Here is a 24,190-nt window from a genome sequence, read left to right as displayed (position 1 = left end):
CTAAGTGAAGGTATTGTATAGGTAACTGGCTAACTCTATCTACAGCTAAGGGGACAGGTCCAGGCTGGAGGTATTTCAAAACAAAGGACAAGATGAGATCACCTGGTGACCAACAGTAGATATACAGAAATGCAGAGGGCAGAGGATTAGATATTGAATTACAATACAGGGACATCTGTTAGTGGAGAGGGAAGTTGGTCAGGGAAAGTTCCATGGAAGGATTATATCTGAGCTCTTAAATACAGGAAAAACCAAGCAGTGATACTGTATCAGTCAGGATGATGGCACAGAGATGTAATTTGCAATTGGTCACATGGTTAGTGATCTAACTGTAACTTTCCTTTATACTTGAACCACCTTATGTCAAATGGTACCTTATTAAGAGGCAGAATAGCCCAGCACCTAGGAGCACATGCTCTACAGTCATTCTGCTTGGGTTAAAATGCTGGATCTGTCACTTACTAGGTGGGTGACTCCAGGCACATTACTCAGCATCTCTGTGTTCCACTTTTTTTTATCTGTAAATGGGCATACTACAAATAGCTAACTCTTTATGCGATTCTATGTTCCTTGTCCTTACATACATTATTCAATACCCCCCACCAATAATCAATGGAGTTGAGTGCTATTATTATTCCTACCTTACTGATGAGGAACTGGAAACACATTTACCATTCCACTAATATTTATTGTGTGCTTGCTGCCAGGCACGTTTTTCCATGCTAGAGATACATCGGTTAACACATCAAAATCCTCGACTTTGTCCAGCTTCAGTCTGGGGCTTCGAGGAAAAGATGACAAAGATAATAAATATCTGTATTATATGGTAACTGGAGGATGATAAATGCTATGGAAATAACAGAATAGGATAATGGAGCTAGGGAAGCTTTGGTTTTAAGCCGAGGATCAGGGTAGACTTCACTGAGAAGGTGACATTTGAGCAAAGATTTGAAGGAGTTGAGACAGTGAGCCACCCAGCCATCTGGGTAAAGAGGAGTCAGAAGCGGGTACAGCAAGTGCAAAGGCAGGCCTTTAGGCGGGAGCAAGTGCCTAGTACCCATCAACAACCCCAAGAGCCAGGGAGAGGAGGGAGATGCGGTGAGAGGCTGGGGCTATGTATCCAGTTCCAAAAACTGTGACTTTGACTTCTCGGTGACAGGAGCCACTGGACAGTTCTGTCCACGAAGGAGTGAGAGAACTTGACCTCCTCTGTGCGTCCTTCTACTTAGGCCCAAGGTCCACCTAGGCAGTCCGGCACTGGGGTCTGCACTCTCAGGAGTAAAGAATCAGAGTCGCCACCACAAAGGCTCATCCACACAGAAAGCTCCCGGTAAGCGCCGGCCCAAGACCGTGGTTACCACGAGCCTTTCTCTTAAAGCCCGCCCCAACCTACCGCCCTCCAGTTCCCCAGCTCCAGACTTCGGCATCCACTTAGCGCGGTCTCCACTTTGCGCTTCCCCGGCTACGGGTTGCGCAACTCAGGCAGCCGGGAGGAGTCTGGACGTAGGCGGAGCAGTGGCAGGCGGGAGAACGCCCCGGCTGCAGACGCCACAAGGAAGCCCCGAGAGCCCTCCAGACGCCCACTGACTGCGTCTGCGCACGCCCGATCCAGGCCACCGACATTCCAGAGCCGCAATCCGCCCCGCCCCAATTCCGGGGCGGAGTTCTTGGCCGCGCCTGCGCACAACCTCGCCGCACCCTACGCCTGCGCGCTTCGCTAGCTCGTTCCCATCCCCCAGATTTTTTTCGGGTGGGGGAGGGGGCGCGTCTCGGCGAGTCACGTTGATGGCGGCCACCAGCCTGTGGTGAGCTAGCGGATTCTCTGCTTGTCTCGCAGAGCCCCTCGTGCCTCCTGCAGACTCAGTGGCCGGCGTTGGGCGCGTGAAGAAGCACGGCGGCCAGAACTCGCGAGGAAGGCCGCAGTCGCGGAGGGAGCGGCGCGGCCTGGGCCCAGGGCTGGGGGAGAGGCCGCTCCGCAGGGCGAATGTGACAAGCCCCCACCCCCACCGCCTTCCTCCCGAGTGCGCGAGGAGCGCGGGCGACCCCGGGGCCCCGCCAGGCCACAGACCCCGCCCAGCGGCCAGCACCCGGAGCAGGCCCGGCAGCGGAGCTGCGCCCTGGCACGATGCTGGTCACTCTGAAGACCCTCCAGCAGCAGACCTTCAAGATCGACATCGACCCCGACGAGACGGTGCGAGCGGCGGGGAGCGTGGGGCCGGGAGGGGCGGAGGCGGCCGCGCGCGGGCCGCGGGGAGCGCGAGGGGCCCGCCGGGCCTGGGCGGGGGGCGGCGCGGCGGTTCTGTGCCCTGGGCCCGGGCCTCAGCCCCGAGCAGGGCCCGGCAGCGCGGCCGAGCGGGGAGAGCCCTCAGCACCCCCGGGAGTGCGCGGCGAGCGTAGGGCTTGGGCCCCGGGCGCTGAATAAGGCCTGCCGGCTCTGGGCACGGGCAGGGCCCGGGGTCCCGGCTCTGGCGGCGTGCGGCCCACCCGAGCCTTCGGAGTTGCCCGCGGGCTTTGTGGCAGTAGTAAGGGAAGCGGTGGCCGGACGCCGAAGCCCTGGGTGGCAGATGGCGTGGAGCACACGGCCGCGGGGCACAGGAGGCCTGGACCTGAGAAGCTCTCGGTAGTGGGGCCGGGGGGGAGGGGAGGTCAAGGCTTCCTCGGTGATGGAGTCCGCCTTTATGGGTCCTTAGGTGCGGGAGGGAGATGTAGGCGTCGTCACTACTCCTGAGTGGACCCGGTTAGGAGCTAAAGTCTAGGAGGTGGTAACTGGAGAGAATGAGCTTTAAAAAAAGAGCAGGTTCCATCAGCCCCAGAGTGAAAGGTGAGTGGTGAGTGGAGAGGGGTGTTGAAAATGAATTATTTGCCCCCTCCTCCCCAGAATTGGTGACCCTTTCATTCGCATATACTATCTTGAATCCTGTAGCCGCAGTTCTCCCGCCACCGAGCCCACACTCATACGTAGATGGCACTTCCAGGCCTCTTCGGTGGTGAAGATTTTTTGTGTTAGAGCCCTTCATATCCAGGTTCAAACTCACCTTCAGATTAAAGACTCCTCTTGTGTTAGAAGTCCTGTAATGTAGGTACTTACCCTGCATTCTTCCCCCAGCACCCAAATAATAGCATTTCAGGGGAGAAAAAAAGAAAATAAAAACTTTGACTCTTTTCTGCAGTTAAACCCTCGAACACTTCAAAAGTCCACGTGGTAGATTTTCGTGCCATCTTCTGTATTTGTGACTGCAAAAAGAGCCACTGTGTTGAAGTCAGTACAACTTTATGCCAAGAATCTAAATATGCCACCGGTGTAAATCTGCTTTTCTTTTGGAATTGTGATTCTGTTCATCATTAAGATTGTCATGTTTAGTTTAAACCAGCTGCTTTCTCCTCATCTATTTTAAAAAATAGTTGATTCTGGGGGCGCCTGGGTGGCTCAGTCAGTTAAGCGTCTGCCTTCGGCTCAGGTCATGATCCCAGGGTCCTGGGATCGAGCCCCGCATCGGGCTCCCTGCTCAGCAGGGAGCCTGCTTGTGTTCCCTCTCTGTGTCTCTCTCTGTCAAATAAATAAATAAAATCTTTTAAAAAAAAATAAAAAATAGTTGATTCTGGTTTTGGTGGAGATCAGGGGTCTTGGTGTTGAATAGATCAGTTCCATTTGTGTCTCTGTGACTTAATTTGCTTTGTACCTACCTGCCTTTCGGAGATGTGAGGATTAAATGGTATTTAATTGGTGGTCAGTAAATGAAATCAGTCGATAACGAACAGATACCTTTGGGTGAGGATATAGTATTATGTTTTACCTGTCTCATTTAATCTGAAGTTTTGTGCCTCTTCAGTTATTTAAGAAACATAGTTCCCAATCTTTTTGGAACTGTGGCACAAAATAATTTTATTGCAAGAATATGTGAAAGTATGCTTTGTGATAAGTTCTTAAAGGTACAGGAGATACCAATTATAGATGAGAAACTTTTCAGTGTTGTCAGAAGTAATTGACAATGCCCTGTGGATTGATGTAATTAATAGAAGTCAGATTTTTCTTGAATTTTTCTTTATTGCCAAGCGTGTACTAATAAGTTAAAGGATGAAAGTTTAAAGTGCAACTGTTTAATGTTCCCTCAGACAAAACTTTTCATAAAACGTCTATTTGGCTTTGGTTCTTTGCAGTAATATTGGTGCGGCAGGAACTTTCCCAGCTTACAATATTCAGAATTAACTCCAGAATTATTGAAACCTAAAGGAGTTTTTGTAAATACCTGTGGGTTTATTGAAGTTATGCAGTAACTTTTCTACATTTCCGCTGAATGTTCTATGATACTTGGATAGCTCTTTAGGCACTTTGTGCATTGATTATCTTAGAGCCAATATTGTATTTGTATATACTCAATATATTTGTTGTTTAGTAGTTTTTTTCCAAGGAATGTCTTGAGTTACATGATTTATAAATATACTTCTAAAAGTGTGTGTTCAGAAAGAACATTGTTACAGAGAGTGGCTTCAGCTTCTTGTTCCTATTTGTCTAAATATATTTTTGTTCTTATTTATATAAATATAGAAACTAATATTGTTAGTCTGGAGCAAGAAATGAAGACAGGAGCATTTACATTAAAATGACTTGTTGGATTTCTTTCTTTTTTTTTTTTTAAGATTTTATTTTTAAATAATGTCTACACCCAATGTGGGGCTCTAACTTGAAACCCGGAGATCAAGAGTCCTGTGCTCTACGGGCTGAGCTAACCAGCCGCCCCTTGTAGGATTTCATTTTACTGGACTTAAATTTCAGAGATGTTTATAGTGGGGTTTTTTGTTTTGCTTTTAAGGTTGTATTTATTTATTTGAGAGAGAGAGCACATGAGAGGGGGGAGGGTCAGAGGGAGAAGCTGACTCCCTGCTGAGCAGGGAGCCCAATGCGGGACTCCATCCTGGGACTCCATCCTGGGACTCCATCCTGGGACTCAGGATCATGACCTGAGCGGAAGGCAGTTGCTTAACCAACTGAACCACCCAGGCGCCCTTTAGTGGTTTTTTTAGTATCTATTTTGGTTACAGTATTTAGGTAAAATTTCTGTAAGAAAAGAAATAATTAATAATATAAGGAGACTCTAAGTGTCCTGTTGTGAAAATTTATTGTGAAAACTAGGTAACCAAGTATATTAGAAATAGATCTAAAATAAAGGGGAGAAAATAGGATTTTAGTGAGACCTGTAGGGAGATCCACATAAAGTGAAGAACAGTTTTTGCTCTCAGAGACCTTGATTTTGGCTCCTCGAAGTTTTGTCCTTGTTTGATTTTTACCTAGAAGGAACTAAGAAAATTAATTTGAAATGGCCAGCATAGAAACTCGTGAGCTTGAGATGAGCAGGAACAAAAATGAATGCAAGAAAAGACTAAGATAAGAGGAATCATGGGAGTGATTCATTTGTTGAACATGTATATGTTTAGCTGTCTTTTGAGTGTCAGCACTGGAGGAGTACAGGCACATGTGGAATGTGGTGGGTCTTTTGGGAACCTTATTGACCTAGTTCTCAAAAGCTATAGAGTAGATGTACAAAGTGGGGAAAGCAGTGGAATTTGTATTTGCTTTAGTTTTTGAATGCTGAAAGTCCTCTCCCCATTTTTCAGATACCAAAATTTTCTTAAGACTTACTAGCCATTTTGTATCATTTACTTGACCATTCCCATGCACCACCTTTAGTGTAATCAGTGCAGGTCTTTTTACTGTTACGATAGTAATCTGTCTCCTCTTATAGTCAAACAGTACAGAAACAAAATGAGAAGGTTGGATGGGAAGACCATTGCTAAAAGAGAATATTCTTAATTGTGTGGTTTTATTTTAAAGATATTTTTTATTTAAAAAATTGGAGAAATTTAATCTATATAAAGCATTCTTTGATGTCTAATAGACTACTACTTGAATAAAATTTTAAAAATTCTGAAAGTTGGTGATGTGATGGATGGACATATAGAGGAAAATGGAGTACACGTTTTTTTTAAAGCTCAAATCCAAAGGCACTTAATTTTGTTTTGCGGTTACTTCAACCCTTAATTAAGAACAAATATATTAAAAAACAAAAATTGAGATGATTGTAATACATTGCAGGTTTTATTGTATCACTAAAAATGATAAAGTTATGTGATACTCAGATATAATTCTTCAATATGCTAACCCTTGTCACTGTAGTGTGCTTTCAATAAGTGGAAGAACAATGCTAAGTGTGAGATTAGACTTTAAATGAAGAAGCTGAAATGCAATTATAATAGTACATAAGTGACATCAAAGCTGTTGTTGGTATATGTTGGAAATTTTGGATAAAAGAACTGTAAAGATATAGTTTTAATTGTTATAGATAGCACATTTAGTGTACTGTAATGTGTAAAGAAATACTTGCTTTGTGGTTTATTTGTATAATATTGGTGGTTATACTGTAAAATATTGTTTAGTACTTGTTCTGTATATGGTATTTGTTAGCCATCATTTATTAGCAACTTGTTCCTGTTGTGGTTTATTGTATTTTAATATAGTTGTGCTGGAGATAGTACTTTATTTTAGGAGTTTCCTAGATTATTAATACATTAAGAGTGATAAATGTATTAAAATACTGTATTACGGGGGCATCTGGGTGGCCAAGTCTGTTGAGGGTCTGACTCTTGGTTTTGGCTCAGGTCATGATCTCAGGGTTTGGGATGGAGCACCAAGTTGGGCACTGTACTCAGCGGGGAGTCTGCTTGAGATGCTCTCTCTCTTTAAAGTAAATAAATAAATCTTTAAAAAACTGTATCACAGAGATGAAATGAAGGTTTCTTGGCATATTGGTAAAGCATAATACGGGAAGTACCTGGAAAATCAGATACGGTTTCTGCCAGACTTTTGCTCTTCCTATACCTGACACATAGTGGGCATTAATAAACATCTTTTGAATGAATTGAATGCATTCTTTTAGTGATCCCTCAATATTTGCATGTTGATTTTTATTTAATATTTGTTGAGTACTTACTAAACTTTCAGTCCTACTGTCACGGTGCATATGTTACAATGGAATAAATCCGTTAAAAAAACAAATTTTAATGATCAGATAATGCTAAGAGCTATGTAGAGAATTGAAATAGGGTGAGGTAATGTGATAGTGTATGACTGGGTGGCTACTTTTAAATTGACTAGTCACTGAAGGCCTTTTTGAATACAGTGACATTTAAACTGATATCTGAATAATAATAAGTACTCAGATGGGGAAGAGTGTTTTCTGTAGGGAAAGACCTTTAAGAGTGTGTTTTGGGACTCAAAAAAGGCTTGTATTGCTAATCTAGTAAGTGAGGGAAAAGAGAGGTAATAGATCAGAGTTAGGCAAGGGGGGGTTTTCAAGGTAAAATAAGCCTTTGGGGAATTTTAAGCAGAGGAGAAAAATTTCTTCTTTGATTTTAAAGGTTACTTTGACTACTGTATGGGAAATGGATAATAGGATGAGCAAGAGGGATAGCAGCGAGACCAGTTAGGCTTATATAGTAGTCTTAAACAGTCAAGGCTTTAACTAGGGAAGTAGGAGCCACAGATATGAAGAAAAATGGATGGATTTGAGATGTGCTTGGGAGCATAGAGTTGAGAGAATTTTTGATGGGTTGGAGTGGGGAAAATTGAGCAATTGAAGATTAAGCCTAGATTTTGGTTGTATAAATTGTGTGAATACTTATGATCTTTCCTGAGATGTGGAGGGCTGGGAAGGGAGCAGGTTTGGGGTTGTGGTGGGAACTCAAGACTTAAGTCTAAGATGCCTATTACGTGTTCAAATAAAGATGACAAGGAGATTTGTTAACGAATCTCGATTCCAGAGAGAAGTTTGAGTTGGAGATAGAGCCCTGACGGTAGGCAGCCTGTGTGGTTGACTTCAGTCCATGGGACCAAATGAGATCATCTAGCAATCTTTTTCAGTGTCCATTGCTTGTGTAATTTGAACCCTAAATTATCCACTATATGTAATTAATTGTATTCTACTAGAATTGAAGAACCATGGTGAGAATGTAGCTGGGTAATAGGATGGGGCCTGAGGTTGAAGCCTGGATTTGGAGCTTGAGTAGTGAAGAGGTCAGTCAAGGAACAATCTTTGAGGTAGGAAGAATCCAAGAAAAAATGTTTCAAGGAGAAGGAAAGGATCAAATGTGTCTACTGCTTGAGAATTCAAGAGACATGCCCTTTGGTTTTGACAGCTTGGAGATTATTAGTTACCCTGACAAGTAATTTCCATGGAATGGTGGAGCCAAAAGTTATGTTTAAGTGGATTGAGGAATGAATGGGAGATGAGGAAATGTAGATAGTAACTATGGACATATATTAGTTATCTTGACATTGTCATTTTCCCTGATGTAGCTGCTTTTATCTTTGTGTTTAAAACATGTGACAATGATCACAATTCTGATCTTCACAGCATGTGATAGACATTGTTTAAAAAAGACATCCACACCAGAATTGTGGAAAATAATGTATTAGTGTATGTTCTAAAAAAAAGAAATGAATGCCAGTGTGATTAGTAACTTGCTGCCATCACACAGTCAATGGCTTCGGTAGTTTCAGTATCTATGAAGGATGGTTTTGCTCATACCCTGGTCTTGTATTCCTTAATCTCTCATCCAGTGATATTTCCTTCTACACTGCCTCAATTATTCAGTCCCATGACTGGTAACTAGATCTTATTGCTAGTAACTGTAGCTATTCCCCCATTCCCAGTAATCTGTTTTTAGTAACCTACTTTACCTTTCTTCTGATTCCAGTTCTAATGAGACCTATAATTCTTTTGATCCACACTTCTTTTTGCTGGCCCTCCCTTCATGTTATTGCTTCCACTCTTGCCCGGCTAAAATAGGGTCAGTGATTATAATCACTCTCTTGGAAGGGTCAGCATAGCATGTCTCTTGAGCCAGACTGCCTGAGTTTCAATCCTGGCTGTAGCACTTGCTCTGTGACCTTGGGCAAGTTACCTAATAATGCGTCTGTTTCCTCATCTTAAAATGAGAGTACTGCCACTGGAAGTACTAACCTCACGTGGTTGTTTGGAAGGTTTTACGAGTTTGAGAGCATACACATAAAACCGTGACCATGCTTGACAACATGGTCCCAATCTCACTTCATTGTTTTTTCTTGGAAAACCCCAAATGTGATTAAATTCAGTTTTGTTTGTACTTGCACTTGTGTAGCTAGAAGACAAACACATAGCCACATTGATTTGTCTCACTTAAAGTTCATGAACATTAACTGTAATTGGGTCCTTTGTACTGCCTGTTAAGTGTACTTCACTGGTGTACACTTTACTAGTCCATCCATTCACTCTTCCACTGTCATAAGCAGATTTCATTGAATGTCCTCATTTTCAGCCAATAACCCTAGCTTTTAGATTTTATTGAGATTTTAGATTTTATTGAGAATATAGAAACAGTCAACTCTTTTGCAGAGTCCTACCAGAACTTCCTACTTCCTATAGTCCCCTTTTGTTGGGGGTTGATATCTATTAGGGGTGGTGCTAAGGCTGGCGCCTCTACTTTTCCACTATACCCTGTACTTGGTCGTCTGTGAAGGACCTCACTCCATCTGTTCTTTTCTCTTCTGCCTCATTGATTTTTCCATTCTAGAATATTCAGACATTTTCATCTTAAACCCCCCCACCTTGTCTCCGTATCCCTCTTTGGCTACTACCTCATTTCCCTGCTGCTCTTCATAGCAAAACTTAAGGGTAGCTCTTGAGTCTGTTTACTTGTTTTTACATCTTGCTCGCATTCAAATACATCACACTATGGCCAACCTAGGGGTGAGTTTTTTCCCATTTTGTATTTGTCCTGTGTCCTTGAGCACTTAAATCTTTTTTCTCCATAGTAAAATAGGAGTAATAGTAATTTTCCTGCCTTTTTGAGTTGGTGTGAAAATCAAATGAGATCATGGATCTGAAAATTTTTAGTGAATTGTGAAATTAAAAATAAAAGTATGCAATTTTTTAAACAAATCCTGCTTTTTCAATGGTTTTCCATTATTTTGATCAGTGCTTTCACTATCTTAAAAAGGTTTGTATAGATGTGGTTTCCTCTCATTGTGTCAACTTGATATAATCAGCAATTTCAGTTTTTTAAGAGTGATGTTCTGCTTTTTTTTAGTTTGGAAATTGTGAGATGATTTGATAGGTAATGTATAAAATTTCTGTTACTTTTGGAAAGAAATGTGCTAAAATTGAGCCTGTCATAGCACAGAATCCTGCTGAAGGACATCACACCATCTGGTCCCTGTAAGTTTGGATAAATTCCTTATGTAGTGTCTCCAAGAGCTAATTTTATAACTCAGTGAACTTTATAAACCCTTTAAACATTACATAAACCTTTTCTAGCAGAGGAGGTAGACTGGCTACAAATGACTAATATATATGAACAGATCCTAAATACTTCAACAGGTGGATAAAAATTGTGTCTCTCCCTCTCCTTTCCCCCTCAAACTTTTGGTTGAATTAGGTAGGTGGCTTTTTTTGTAGTGTGTTAGATCCATTCTCTGCCTATATAGAAACTTTAAAAGTTATAGGTATCTTGAGATTTCTACTTCTCTACTTAGTTTTCAAAGTCTGTGTCTGTTTTTATCTTGTTGAAATCATACTGTTAAGAATATATTTTGGGATAGATTAAATTGGCATGAATAGCTTGGCTTAGGAGCCTAAATATCATAGTTTCTATGGGAAAAATAGATTCTGGATTTCAAATAGCATTTTTTTCAAAGATTATTTGTTAAGTTTATTTATTAGAGAGAGAGAGAGCAGAGTGAGATAGAACATAAAGTGGTGGGGAGGGGCAGAGGGAGCTGGAGAAGCGAGTTCCATGCTGAGTAGGGAGCCTGACAAGGATCATGACCCCTGCTGAAGGCAAAGGCTTAACTGACTGAGCCACCCACACGCCCCTCAGAGTATATTTTAAAATCATAGCCTTTTGGATCATAATCATAATTTGAGAATTAATGGCTTTTATTTACTGTCTACTCACACATTATTAATCCTGTACTCTCGGTAATAAAAAATCTCTTTTGCTACATTTTTCCATTCCGTGGGTCTAGTGGGAAGATTTTTCCTGTTGCACTAGAGTCAGCTGATTCTTTATAATCAATTCTATTTTTAGAATTAGCGGGAGACTACTTTGGAGGAGGAATCCAGGAAATACTCCATGGTGCCTGCCACTTTCTCAAATGGAAGTATACCACCCAAGGAATCCCCCCCCAAAAAAACAAAAAATGCATTGCCCACAGTGTAAATCTGTGAAACCCTTTTGCTTTGGGACTCTCCTTTTGCTAATGGCTAATTGCCAAATTTTGGTTGCTCTTTATTATTTTTCAAAAATTTAGCTAGGTATTAGACTACTGCCTCAGACCTTTCTCTTTTTATTTTTCTTTTTTAAGTAATCTCGGTGCCCAGCGTGGGGCTCAAACTCAAGACCCTGAGATCAAGAGTCACATACTCTACCAAGTGAGCCAGCCAGGCGCCCCAGACTTTGCTTTTTTAATGATGACTCCTCCCAAAATTACAGTGTATTCTTTTTTTTTTTTTAAGATTTTATTTATTTATTTGAAATAGAGCAAGCTAGGGAGAGAGGACAAGCAGGGGGAAGGGGCAGAGGGAGAAGCAGACTCCCCACTGAGCAGGGAGCCTGATGTGGGTGGGGCTTGACCCCAGGACCCGGGGATCATGACCTGAGCTGAAGGCAGACGCTTAACCAACTGAGCCACCCAGGCGCCCCAAAATTGCAGTGTATTCTTGTATAATATTAGTAAGCAATGGTTGAGAGACAGGGTGCAATGATTTTTTTTTAAACTTTTAAAATTTTCCCTTAAATTACTAAAATAATCCAGGCTTGTTAGAGTTAGTAAAGTGTATAAAAAAGCAGAAGGCTTTATGCTCCTGGTCCAGATAACCTCTATGGACTCTATATGCTGCTAGACATTTTTTTAATGTACGTGTAACACATAAACATAACTACACTGTGTTTTTTAAAAATCAACTAGCTTTTGCCCTTTAAAGATAATTATAGATGTCATTTATTCATATATGCATGCATTCAGTGAATACCTTGCATGTATAGCGATTGTTCTTGCATTGTATTCAAATGAATGCCTGTACAATCATGTATTTTACCATTGAAGGTTTAGGGTTTTCAGTATTATAAACAGTAGTGTGGTACACATATTTTGTTCATGTATCTTTGAAGTATTTGTGTGAACATGTCTTTAGCATTGATTTCTAGATGTAGAATTGTTGGATCAAAGGCGTCAGTTTGCTTCAAAATTGCCTGCCTGCATCAGTGCTCACAAATAATCAACTTCCACATGAGTAACTAGCCAGTATTCAAATAAGAGATGTAGCACAGATTAAATGAGTTAAATATTGTGAAGCTCTTCATATACTGCCTGGCATGTGGTAAGAACATGGCACCCATGAGCTGTTAGTCATTCAGCCTCTGTATTTCAGGGCTACCCATTAAAGCTTGCATAATTTTTTTTTTACTACTTATAACAGTAATAAGGAACAATATAGTTAAAGCAGAAATAAGGAAAATATACTGTAACATTGAGGAAGCTGGGTTATCATATGAATATTCAATTGCTAACCTAATCAACAAGCTGTAGTCCTAGAAATCTTGTGCAAAAGTGCTGTGTAAGAGGACTGAGGTGCAAAACATTATGTTACTATCATGGGGATATAATTTGTAAGACATTTTGATATCTGAAACATACAACTTAAATTTGTTGAATGGAAAAGACTACTTTTAATGGTTATTGGCCTGAACTAGGGTAGTGCCAGGGGATGCAATGTAATATTCACAGGGGGAAATAATTAGATGGTAAGTTGGAACCACTGGATGAATGATTTGATGTGAGGAATGTGGAAGAGACAAGCTCCTCATGGGAATGGGATGAAAAAGGATAACTGATCAGCTTTTGTGTTGGCACTTTTTAATAGACTATTATTATTAATTGTGATTGTCTCCCTTTGGGGGAAAAAAGCCATATCAGCCATGTTTAATGTTAGATAAAGAATATGTTTTTCTTTTGAAATGCACATAATTTCATAAGAGAAATATGCGGCTAGGAAAAAAGTTTAGTTTCTTGATAACAATGCTTTGTTGATGGTTGGGTTGATGATAAACTCATTCTTTAGGGGGACCTAAACAGCAAAATGAAAGTTTAGCAAAATGAAAGGATAGCCTTCGTTATTTATTGGGACTGTGGTGATCAATTCTAGATCCATCCTGTTTACTACTTAAAGAAATAGGAGCGCTGGCATGGGGCTCAGCACAGTTAGAGGAGTCATAACTGCATCTGTTGGTGGTCATAACTTTCCCAAGACAAGCCATGTGCAGAGGTGCTACGTCTTCTTTTTTTGCCACATCCAGAAAGAAGACCTTTCTTTTTTTTTTTTTTTTAAGATTTTATTTATTCATTTGAGACAGAGAGAGAGAGCATGAGCAGGGAGAGAGGCAGAGGCAGAAGGAGAAGCAGGCTCCCCGCTGAGCCAGGAGCCCGATGCGGGGCTTGATCCCAGGACCCTGGGATCATGACCCGAGCGGAAGGCAGACGCTTAACCATCTGAGCCACCCAGGCGCCCCAAGACCTTTCTTAATAAGCTGTTTTAAAGTGTGTTCAATTTGATCAGGTTAGGATTTAGACTAACTAGTCTGTAGGCCATCTTTCAGCAAATATATTATGGTTGAATGCCTATGGGATAGAGTTAGGTATGCATGGCTCAAGTTGAGAGGGCTAAGAAGTGACACCTGGATGGTTCTTAAAACTAAAGGAGATGGATTATCTGGGAAGTTTCCATAGAACAAAAGGCAGCCTTGGGTATAATCCTGAGGAGCACTTAAAGGGCTAGCGGAGGAAGAGGATTTCACAAAGCCGTGAACAGAGAGAAAGGAGGAAATCCAGAAGAGAACCTTACAGAAGCCAAAGGGAAGCACTGTGAACAGGAGAAACAGGTTCAGTACTGTTTAATGTGACCAGTCAAGTAAGGTAAGGAAGGACTAAGAAGTGTCTGGTTATGATTCTTGCTGAATTTGGTGATAACTGGTAAGAGCAGGCTTATGGAATCCTGGGGATGGGGAGAAAATAAGCAGCAGAATGAGAATAAAGTGCATTCTTTTGTCAGCAAGTAATAGGTGCGGTGTTACCAGTAAGTTCTAGAGTGTGTGTAGTTAATTTTTTGAAAAATGCGTGAGACTAAGGGGAGGAGAGTGTAGCTGACAAGAGATATGGGGAGTTGGGAAGTTTTTTTGTTTTTTAAGATTTTATTTATTTGACAGAGAGAGACACAGCGAGAGTAGGAACACAGCAGGGGGAGTGGGAGAGGGAGAAGCAGGCTTCCCGCGGAGCAGGGAGCCAGACGCGGGGCTCGATCCCAGGACCCTGGGATCATGACCTGAGCTGAAGGCAGCCACTTAACCGACTGAGCCACCCAGGTACCCCAGTTGGGAAGTTTTTGTTTTGTTTTTAAGATGATAGAAAATTGGGTCTGTGGGGCTTGATTCCAGAGTCCTGGGATTATGACCTGAGCCGAAGGCAGATGCTTAACTGACTGAGCCACCCAGGCGCCCCTAAACACTTATAGTATTAGTCTGTGATTACTTTTTTAGCCAAATTATATAGATAGTGATGTCTGTAGAGTTCTCATTGTTATATTCTTAATACTCTTTGATCACCAATTTGGTTTCTTTGGAGCAAAACAATTGGAGGTGTTTGTTATTGTTGTTCTGCTTTTTTTTAGTCAGACATGATTAGTCCAATGTACCGTCATGCTTCACACGCAGCATGGGGCTCAAACTCACCACCCTGAGATCAAGAGTCACATGCTCTACCAACTGAACCAGCCAGACACCCCAGCAGAACTCTTTAATGTTTGGCTTAATAGAAGATAGGAAGCTTCTCACCTGCTTCTGCATTCAGTCTTTTGTGGAATCACATGCTGTGTAACCTCTGGAAAACTCAAGTATATACTTGTGAGAAAATTAGAATGGAAAAAGGCAAATAATGTCTTTGACCTTGCAGACCACCTGATAAGGTCTTACGAACCTTTATGGCTCCCTGACCATACCTAGAGAATCATTGCTCTAGGCGTTAGCATCCATAGCAGTGCAGGGATTTAATGAAATGATCTTTTTAAAATTTATCTTAGAAATTTGGATAGTATCTTTTATTTCCTGCTCTTATCATGAAGTGCTAGTTGAATGTATAGGTAAAATCAGAACTGTCAACATTAATTTAAAGCAAGGGCCAACTGTAGAGTTATTGAAGCTGTGAAGTCTTTGTACTTCTTTATTCTGAAGCACACATAGCAGAGAGTTTACCATATGATAAAGAACATTAAATGAAATTGAATAAGGCCATGGAATTTATAGCTTGAGTTTACTGATGTTGAGATCTCTGAGTGCTTTTTTTTTAAAGTTGTTACTTGTGTTCATTTAACCTTTGAAATTCAGAACAATAGAAAATAGTGGACTTGGATTCTTGTGATGGATTTCTACTTTGGGGAGCATGAGAATAGTGGTGATGCTGTTCACTCATTTCAGGAAGATCAGTGCAGCAAGTGCAGCAATTTATATGGTGTGTGCAAAATAACTCTGCTTTAAAGCCTGAAGTCAGAAAGCTGTTTTGGGTTTCAGCTACTACGTAGTAGCTGTGTGACCTGGGGAGGAGATTTAACCTCTCTTCTCATCTATAACATTGAGTGGATGATATTCCCATTTGTCCCAGAGTTTTAAGAATTACTTGAAATTGTGTATGTTAATGTACTTAAAGCTGTAGAGGCATTATCGTCTTTTTTTCTTTTGAAAGATACATTGTTGCTTTTTAATTGTAAAAAGGGACCTTCTCTTTATATCTCAGAGGGTTTTTCATCTAAAGCTCAGAACTATCAACTTAGACAATTTTCAGAAGTATTCTGGGAAATTGAAGGAAATGGAATTTTCCCCTTTGATTCTTGTGTCTTTAATGAAACTAGTACTCTCTCTTTGTATCCCTATCAGGCAGTCTTTCCCCTAAAGCTCAGAACTATCAACTGGGACACTTTTTAGAAGTATTCTCGGAAATAGAAGGAATAGAATTTTCTCTCTTGATTCTTGTGCCTTTCAAGTAATGAAACTAGTACCATTATGTCTTCTTGCCTCTTTTACTCCTCTGCCACCCTGTTTTCTGATCAGTGTCAAGAAATTGATTGGACTCATTTTCAGAATACCTTATAATGAGCCTATTGTCACATAAATTTAGGAATCAAAGAGACCATAAAGATCATCTGTTTCAGTCCCTCATACTTTGTAGATGAGACTGATACTTGAGAGAAACCGAGCTACTTGTTTAAGATCATTTAAGTGGTACCCTGGTCCTCAGCCAAGGCTGAACTTTGGAACCACCTGTAAAGCTTTAAAAAAAAATACAGATGGTCACGCCACATTCCCAGAAATTGTTTTAATTGGTCTTTATGAAGTCCCCTTGGGTGTGATTATAATGAAACGTATCCCACTTTTAAAGTGAATCATTTGCCATTTAACATTCATATTTAACTTCTATTATTATTGTAGAAGTGACTATTTCATTTCTTAGGCCTTTTAGGTTAGAGAGTTTTTCTTTACTTTTTTACTCTGTGGGAAGTAAGCCCATAAAGTATAATGAGAATCAGAACTTTCTGATGTTGAAATCTTTATTTTGAATGGATTTATTAAGTCAACTGGTAAAGTCTTTTCTTTTAATCTGTGTATGTCTAGCATCTGTGGTAAAACAAAGTTTATACCTATTATGCCTAGCGATATGTATTAAGAATGGGTCTTTTAATACTGTAAAGACAAGATCTTTAAGTTTTTGGAAATATTAATAATATGCATAAAATTTTACCTTGCATTGTTTATTCAAATTCTGGATTGTCATTTGTTGTTTAGACTTTCTGGAAAAAAATCTTTGTTTTTCCTGTAGGTGAAGGCACTGAAAGAGAAGATTGAATCTGAAAAGGGGAAAGATGCCTTTCCTGTAGCAGGTCAAAAATTAATTTATGCAGGTATGAATTAAATATTGTAAGTAATATGCCATCTTCTTGCTTACAGTGACAGTCTTTGGTTTTAGAAATTGTCATCTTACAATTGTGTATACAAATTGAGTCTGTCAGAAATATATACGGTGTTTGTGTTTGATATCTTTTAGTCAAATGTTAGTGCCTTTTTACCTGATTATATTTCCGTTTATATTTATCTTGGCTGATTAATGTTTTTCTTTGGGGAAAGTATTCATTGATAGAACTGACATTGGTGATTATTTTAACTTCAGTTAATGCGTAAGACAAAGGTTATGGGCTTCAAATAATGTGTTCTTTTTTTCTTAATGTACTAGGCAAAATCCTCAATGATGATACTGCTCTAAAAGAATATAAAATTGATGAGAAAAACTTTGTGGTGGTTATGGTGACAAAAGTAAGTTTGAGCCTTGTTCTGTATATCTTTATGCATGTGAGGGTTTTTTGGTTTTTTGGGTGTTTTTTTTTTAAATAGTGATCCCAACTGTGTATACAGTTTGTGCACATCCATATGGCAGGTACTTAAACTGTTATTTAAAGATTTTAAGTCTACTTTGGGTCAGCCATAAAGTTAATTATTTTATACATTTATAGCTTAAACATAATTTTAAATGAAACAGTTGATAAAATGTCATGTAAAAATTGTTAAGTTTTGCTGGAGTAGTAAAATCGGTAATTATGTAATTTAAAGTGTGACTCTTAGTAATTGAGTAAATAGTTCTTATTTTGTGTTTTTAATAAGGGTGCCTTAAAGGGACTTGCTAAATTATGTACTAGATCTGACTGACTCCTCAGGCAGAAAAGGCATGTAAACTCATAATTTCAGTGATATTCCTTAGTTGAGGAGGGGTAGATTTTTAGATGCTAAAAAAGGAAAAGGCAGCTGAAGAAATGATAGAATGATTGTTGTGAGAAAGGTTTTGGTTTGGTGGTATTTTTTAGAGGGGAGGGGCAGAAGGAGAGAGAATCTTAAGTAGGCTTTCTGCCCAGCACAGAGCTGGACGTGGGGCTCAATCTCAGGACTCTGAGATCATTACAAACCAGAATTCGGACACTTAACCAACCAACTGAGCCACCCAGGCGCCCCTTGAGAAAGTTTTTTAAAGGGAATTTTTTGTGACTTGCTGGATTGAAATATATTTGGGACAGTTTATAAAAGTCAGAGTTTTTCTCTAAAGCAGAGAGTGAATTTGGGTTCTTTCAGAGGTTCTGTTACATTTTTGTTTAAAGATACATAAGCATGCAGTGGAGAGTTAAATAGGGATGTGGTGGTATTCATGACATGAATTTTTAGGATTGAGTTGTAGTCTGAGAAGAACAGTGATACTTGTGACACTGAAAATAAGTTTAAATAAGTAATTGGAAGACAGTTTATCAAAGACTGAAAGAATAAATGAGGATTTTTTTTAAGTTTAAGGTAATATATGCATAGAAAATAGTTGAACAAGTAAATTTTAATTAACTGCATATTTTTGTCCTGAGAAAAAGCAGCTAAACATAGGTGTTGGATTTAAAAGTTTTTAATCCATTAAGAACCATAGTGATTTTGCTATATTAAAGCACTTATTCTCACTAAATTTCTCACTAAATGTTAAACTTTACATATAGAGAACAGAATCATGTGAGGAAACTTTGTCTCAGTCTAGTATTTTTAATTGTGATAAAATACACATAACACAAAATTTACCAGTTTAACCATTTTTAATTGTACAGTTCAGTGGCATTAAGTACATTCATATTCTACAACCATCATCACCATCCTCTCTAGAACTCTATACCCACTAAATGGTAACTCCCATTTCCCTCGCCCCCCAGTCCCTGGTAACCACCATTCTACTTTCTCAGTTTAACTACATACTTCATATAAGTGGAATCATACAGTGTTTTCCTTGTGTGACTGGCTTATTTCCCTTAGCATAATGTCTTCCAGGTTCATCCATGTTGTAGCTACATGCCAGAATTTGTGTCCTTTTAGAGCTGAATAATATTCCATTGTCTCTTCTAGTTTTATCATGTATAGTACATAATGGAAAATGTGGTAGCCACATATTTGGATATGTATGTTATTGGTCTTATTTCCTTTAGTATTATAATAACCTTGATTATTTAGAACATAGCTAAGAATTATGCAGGATAGGTCTCAGAATAGATCCATGCATTTGAAGAATAGCTACTTAGAGCCAAGCCTTTTCTTATTTTACATAGGATTCTAATGATATTTCCGGTTGTTTTATTTTCAAGTTAATAGAAGCCAGCTATTAGAAGGGGAAAAATTAGGCATTATGGAAGCAATGAGAAATGACCGTATTATAAAGAAGAGACGGGAAAAAGCTATTTAGATCAAAAGTAGGCAGAAAAACTTCAAAAAGTAGATGGGTTTGATACCATTTAGAATGAGGCTTAAATAGCTCTATGGCAACAAGAGACCTTGAGGGTGTGGAATGTGACTGTTTATATTGATCACAAGTAATCTTAAGGGAAATAATAAATGAGCGTAGTAATGCATTTAAATTTCATTTCATCTAGATTGGAGTTTTAGAACATTAATAATTTGCAGAGTATTGGCAGTTTAAAAGTTACAGGGCTAAACACAGGTCTCTTAGAATAAAGAAAGGAGGGAATGAACGCTGCTAGTGTTTCTTTTAATTCCCCTGCCCTACCTTGCACAAGCCATGCTTTCTCCCGTGTGCTCTATACCAGCGCAAATCAAACAAAGTTATTTTGGTGACGCTTTTAAATGACAATAAATACTTGAAAATTATAACCAAGGAACTTAAAGTGTAATGTTTGGGGATGGTGGGACAGTAATTTTATGGTTCTTGTTCTCAGTACACATTCTGTATATTTCTGACTAGTGGCTGATTATGGTTCTTTTTCATATTAACTTGATAACAAAGACTGACACTATTAGCTAAAGCTAATTAAGGTTGATAGATAATATATACGCTGTCACTGGCTTTGAAAGAGTAACGTTAAGTAGTGATTCAGATGGCTAATATTGATCACTTATTATGTTACTTATGAAATTATTTTCAAGTTTGTGTTAGTGTTAACGTTTGTAGCCTCCTGTAACTATACAGTCTACTTAGAGATCAGGTAATGTATTTTATCATAATCCATTGTTTTACTTTTTTAATGTGTTTAGCCCAAAGCAGTGACAACACCAGCACCAGCTACAACCCAGCAGTCAAATCCTGCCACCACTACCACAGTTAGCTCCTCCACAGCTCCAGCTGTGGCTCAGGCCCCAGCCCCTGCTCCCACTCTGGCTCCCGCTCCTTCCCCTGCATCCGTCACTCCAGCACCAACGACAGCATCTTCTGAACCTGCACCTACTAGTGCAGCGCAACCAGAGAAGCCTGCAGAAAAGCCAGCAGAGACACCAGTGGCTACAAGTCCAACAGCAACTGACAGGTAAGACCTGCAACCTAGGAAATCATATCTCAACACAAGTTCATGACAAGAATTTGACGCGAGTATTGATTTTGATGATTGTTTTGATCAAACTTTGTTTCTGCTATGTTAAACTTTTTCTAACCATTGAACTGTGACTAAAACAGCATGCTTGTGCCTGTTTAAATTTCCATAATTCAGATTTGTATACTCTGCACTTTTTTCCCCCAGGGGCAAGGGGAAAGAGGGTCAAAGTCATTATTCATTTTGTGTAGAAAAATTAAGAAATACAAATGACTTATAAGAATAAAAATAACTTGCTCTTTTATTATAGTTTGACAATATAAATAACTTGACCTTGACCCCTAACATTATTTATATTTTGATCCATATTCTTTTCTGATCATTGTCATTTATATTGTAAATATCCTTCCATGCCACTAAATATTTCCAGTTGCTGCGTAGCATTGTGTTTGGATCTAACATTTGTTGGCACTTAACCTTAGAAAAATAACATCTTTGGGTATTTTCCTCATCTGTAAAATGTGGATGACATGGGGCGCCTGGGGCTCAGTTGTTAAGCGTCTGCCTTCGGCTCAGGTCATGGTCCTAGGGTCCTGGGATCGAGCCCCACATCGGGCTCCCTGCTCAGCAGGAAGCCTGCTTCTCCCTCTCCCACTCCCCCTGCTTGTGTTCCCTCTCTCGCTGTCTCTCTTTCTGTCAAATAAATAAATTTAAAAAAATGTGGATGACAATAGGACCTATCTCTTAGAGTTGTTATATATATCTCTTGTTATACCTATCTCTTAGAGTTGTTATATCTGTCTCTTGTTATATCCTATTTCTTAGAGTTGTTATAATTATTAAATGAAATAATGGATGTATAGGACCTATCTCTTAGAGTTGTTACGTCTATCTCTTGTTATATCCTATCTCTTAGAGTTGTTATATGGTTGTTAAATAATGGATGTTAAATAATGAATGAAAGTTGTTAAATAATGGATGTATAGGACCAGTCTCTTAGAGTTGTTATATCTATTTCTTGTTATATCCTATCTCTTAGAGTTGTTATAATTATTAAATGAAATAATGGATGTAAAGGCTGTGAAATAGCACATGTTCACAGCAGTTAAGTATCAACTATTATGCATAGTAACCTACCTTTTGTTGAACATATGGATTGTTTGACTTTTCCACTGTTTTAGCTATATTTTTGTGAACTTTTGTAGAAATTTAAATTTTACCAGTGTAGCTCTTTAAAACAAAAGGTGCAGGATATTTGAGGAGCAAGAAATACTTTCTTGTGGGAAGTTGGCAGGATTATCGAGTAGTTTATGACAAAGGTCTTTTTCCCCCCAAGGATAAATAAAATAACCAAAACAAGTGCTTTGGTTCTCTTGGGTGGACTCGTATAGAGAATTTCTCCTTTATCTGAGAACATGGGTTGTATTTAGTCCAGTGTGCACTGGCACTGGAGCTGTTTGTCTTTTGTGACTTCAGTACAACTTGGGACCTCAGTGGCAGTAGTTAGAGTCCTTGGAATCAGAACCAGATGGAGTAGAGATTATACAGGAATTGGAAACACTGATAGGAAAGCATGTTTGTGATAAAGACAACGATGATTAGAAAAAAATTAGTTAGGATCCTTCATTTTAGTGTTTGCCTTTATGTCTGGTTACTGTGTCTGACCCAGTCCACAATGTTTGGAGGGGTTTGAGTCATCTGATTAATTGGTCACTTAGGGCCTCTTTCCAGGGAATTGATTCCCTGTGAGGAGAGCATAGGCTCAGGTAATAAAATACTTCCCCTATGCCTGCTTGCTGAACTTCGCTTTAGGCATTCTGAGACACTGTTGCCTAACTTGATGCTTATCCCATGTGTATTTAGAAATGCATTCAACACTCTTACCTAGTGGGAGACAACCTAGACTCAGGTTAAGCTGTTCTATCAAAAGGTTGTTCATCAGTTCTGTATATGGGAGGGAACTGAACAAATTTAACACGTTGGTTTTCCAGATCATGTGAATATTGTAACTGTAATTAAATATGTCTTCATTCAGGGCAGTATATTTTATTTTCTTAAATGTTTTCAGCTCTTTGAAAAGTTCATAGTGAGAATTTCAGAATTGATCAATAATTTTAATGTGCTAATATGATCTATCCAAATTTCTTTATTATCTCTTTAAAATTTCTTTCTGGGTGTACAGTTCCATTTACCCATTCTCAAGAGTCAGTATTACATTTTCAGACCTATAGAAGTTGCATAAATCAGTAGATGGTCAGTGATAGAGCAGACACTAGAGTTACTTACTTGGTTTGGCCTTACACACCAACTGCTTATTTTTATGTCCCCAAATTATTACCTTAGAGAAGGATAACACGGGAAAGGAAGGATGAGAGAAGCTCAGAAAACTGGCTGCTTAAATGTGCCTTCGTCCTTTCATCTGTATTGTACAACGTGGAGTGTCCTATAAAGCACGAAACTTAGTGAGATAATTGTTGATAGACATGTTGGTATAAATTTGAGGGACATCAGAAAGTTTATTCATCACCACTGGCCTGACATTTCAATAGGCATTTGTGTCTTTAGGCCAATTTTGTTCTTTAAAAACCACCAATTACAATGCAAATTCTACTTGTTTATCTTTACCTTAGAGAAACTGCCCATGTACACAAGACTACGTTATTTATAGTTAAAGGCAAATTGGAACCAACCTCAATACATTAGTAAGGGAATGACTTGACCTGTAATTTATTCATATTAGAGAGCAGTGCTACTCAAAGTGTTGGTAAGCAGCATCAGCGTTAGTGAGAGTTTCTTTGAAATTAAACCCCTGACCTAAATCAGAATTATCTGGGGGTGGATCCCAGAAATCTGTATTTTAACAAGCTCTCCTGGTAAATTCTTGGGCTTCCTAAAGTTTGAGAAGCCCTAATGTCCAATATTACCGGCCAGTTAAAGTATGTAGTATGTATCATATTGAGTGAATGTGGTTTCAAGGCTTTGTTATCAAGTGAGAAAAAGAGATTACAAAACAATATGGGAAATAACCATAAACCAAGCAAAAGCTACAAAACAACATCGTATATTTTCTTTTCTATGGCTGTGTATAGTAATGTGTAGAAGAACAGTAGCAACGGGACAGCACACTGATAACTGCAGATGAGGAAGGAGAAGTGGTGAGGTGGAATCAAGGTTGAAGAATTGTGGTTCAGCCATACCCCACTCTTATCTGAGATGTGTAAAAAGAAATTTCAAAGCAGTGTGCAAAACAGCACAAATTATCCTGTAAGAGAACTGGAATGAAGGAGATTAATCCTGCCAGGTAGTAAAGTGTATTATACGTGGTGGTAATGATTGCAATAATTTACAATGGCTCTTACTAGAAAGACTGCTTAGGTAAATAGATGGTAGTCTAGAAACAGACCAGAATACATACCTGGGACTTAACGTAAGATAAAGATGTAATTTCAAACCACTGTGGGGAAGATGCTGTTGGGATTAATGCCTAGCCAGATGGAAGAGGGAAGATGGATCACTTACCTTATACTCAGAAAAATAAATTCTAGATAAAGAATCAACATAAAAGGAAACCGTAAACTAGAGAAAATGGGAAAAATAAAAATCTTAATCAAAAAAGTCATAAAAGGGGGCGCCTGGGTGGCTCAGTCATTAAGTGTCTGCCTTCGGCTCAGGTCATGATCCCAGGGTCCTGGGATCGAGCCCCACATCGGGCTCCCTGCTTGACG

The 24,190-nt window shown here is 39.4% G+C and overlaps 1 protein-coding gene across 2 annotated transcripts in view; it reads left to right on the top strand.

The window, feature by feature from the left end:
• The first annotated feature begins 1,743 nt into the window (after window positions 1–1,743).
• Window positions 1,744–24,190, top strand: part of RAD23B (RAD23 homolog B, nucleotide excision repair protein) — a 40,098-nt gene continuing 17,651 nt past the window's right edge. Inside the window, exons 1-4 of one of the 2 annotated variants that reach the window (XM_027615498.2) lie at window positions 1,744–2,191; window positions 16,955–17,036; window positions 17,366–17,445; window positions 20,194–20,462. In XM_027615498.2, coding sequence (XP_027471299.1) covers window positions 2,126–2,191; window positions 16,955–17,036; window positions 17,366–17,445; window positions 20,194–20,462 — 497 coding nt within the window. In that variant the 5' untranslated portion in view covers window positions 1,744–2,125. The remainder of the gene's footprint in view (window positions 2,192–16,954; window positions 17,037–17,365; window positions 17,446–20,193; window positions 20,463–24,190) is intronic. The other variant, XM_027615497.2, reaches the window with a different exon arrangement.

The sequence above is a fragment of the Zalophus californianus genome, chromosome 13 (assembly GCF_009762305.2).
Source record: "Zalophus californianus isolate mZalCal1 chromosome 13, mZalCal1.pri.v2, whole genome shotgun sequence".
In the NCBI taxonomy this organism is placed as follows: Eukaryota; Metazoa; Chordata; class Mammalia; order Carnivora; family Otariidae; genus Zalophus; species Zalophus californianus.
Note: the sequence above shows the minus strand (reverse complement) of the source record. Positions and strands in the feature narration are given on the sequence as shown.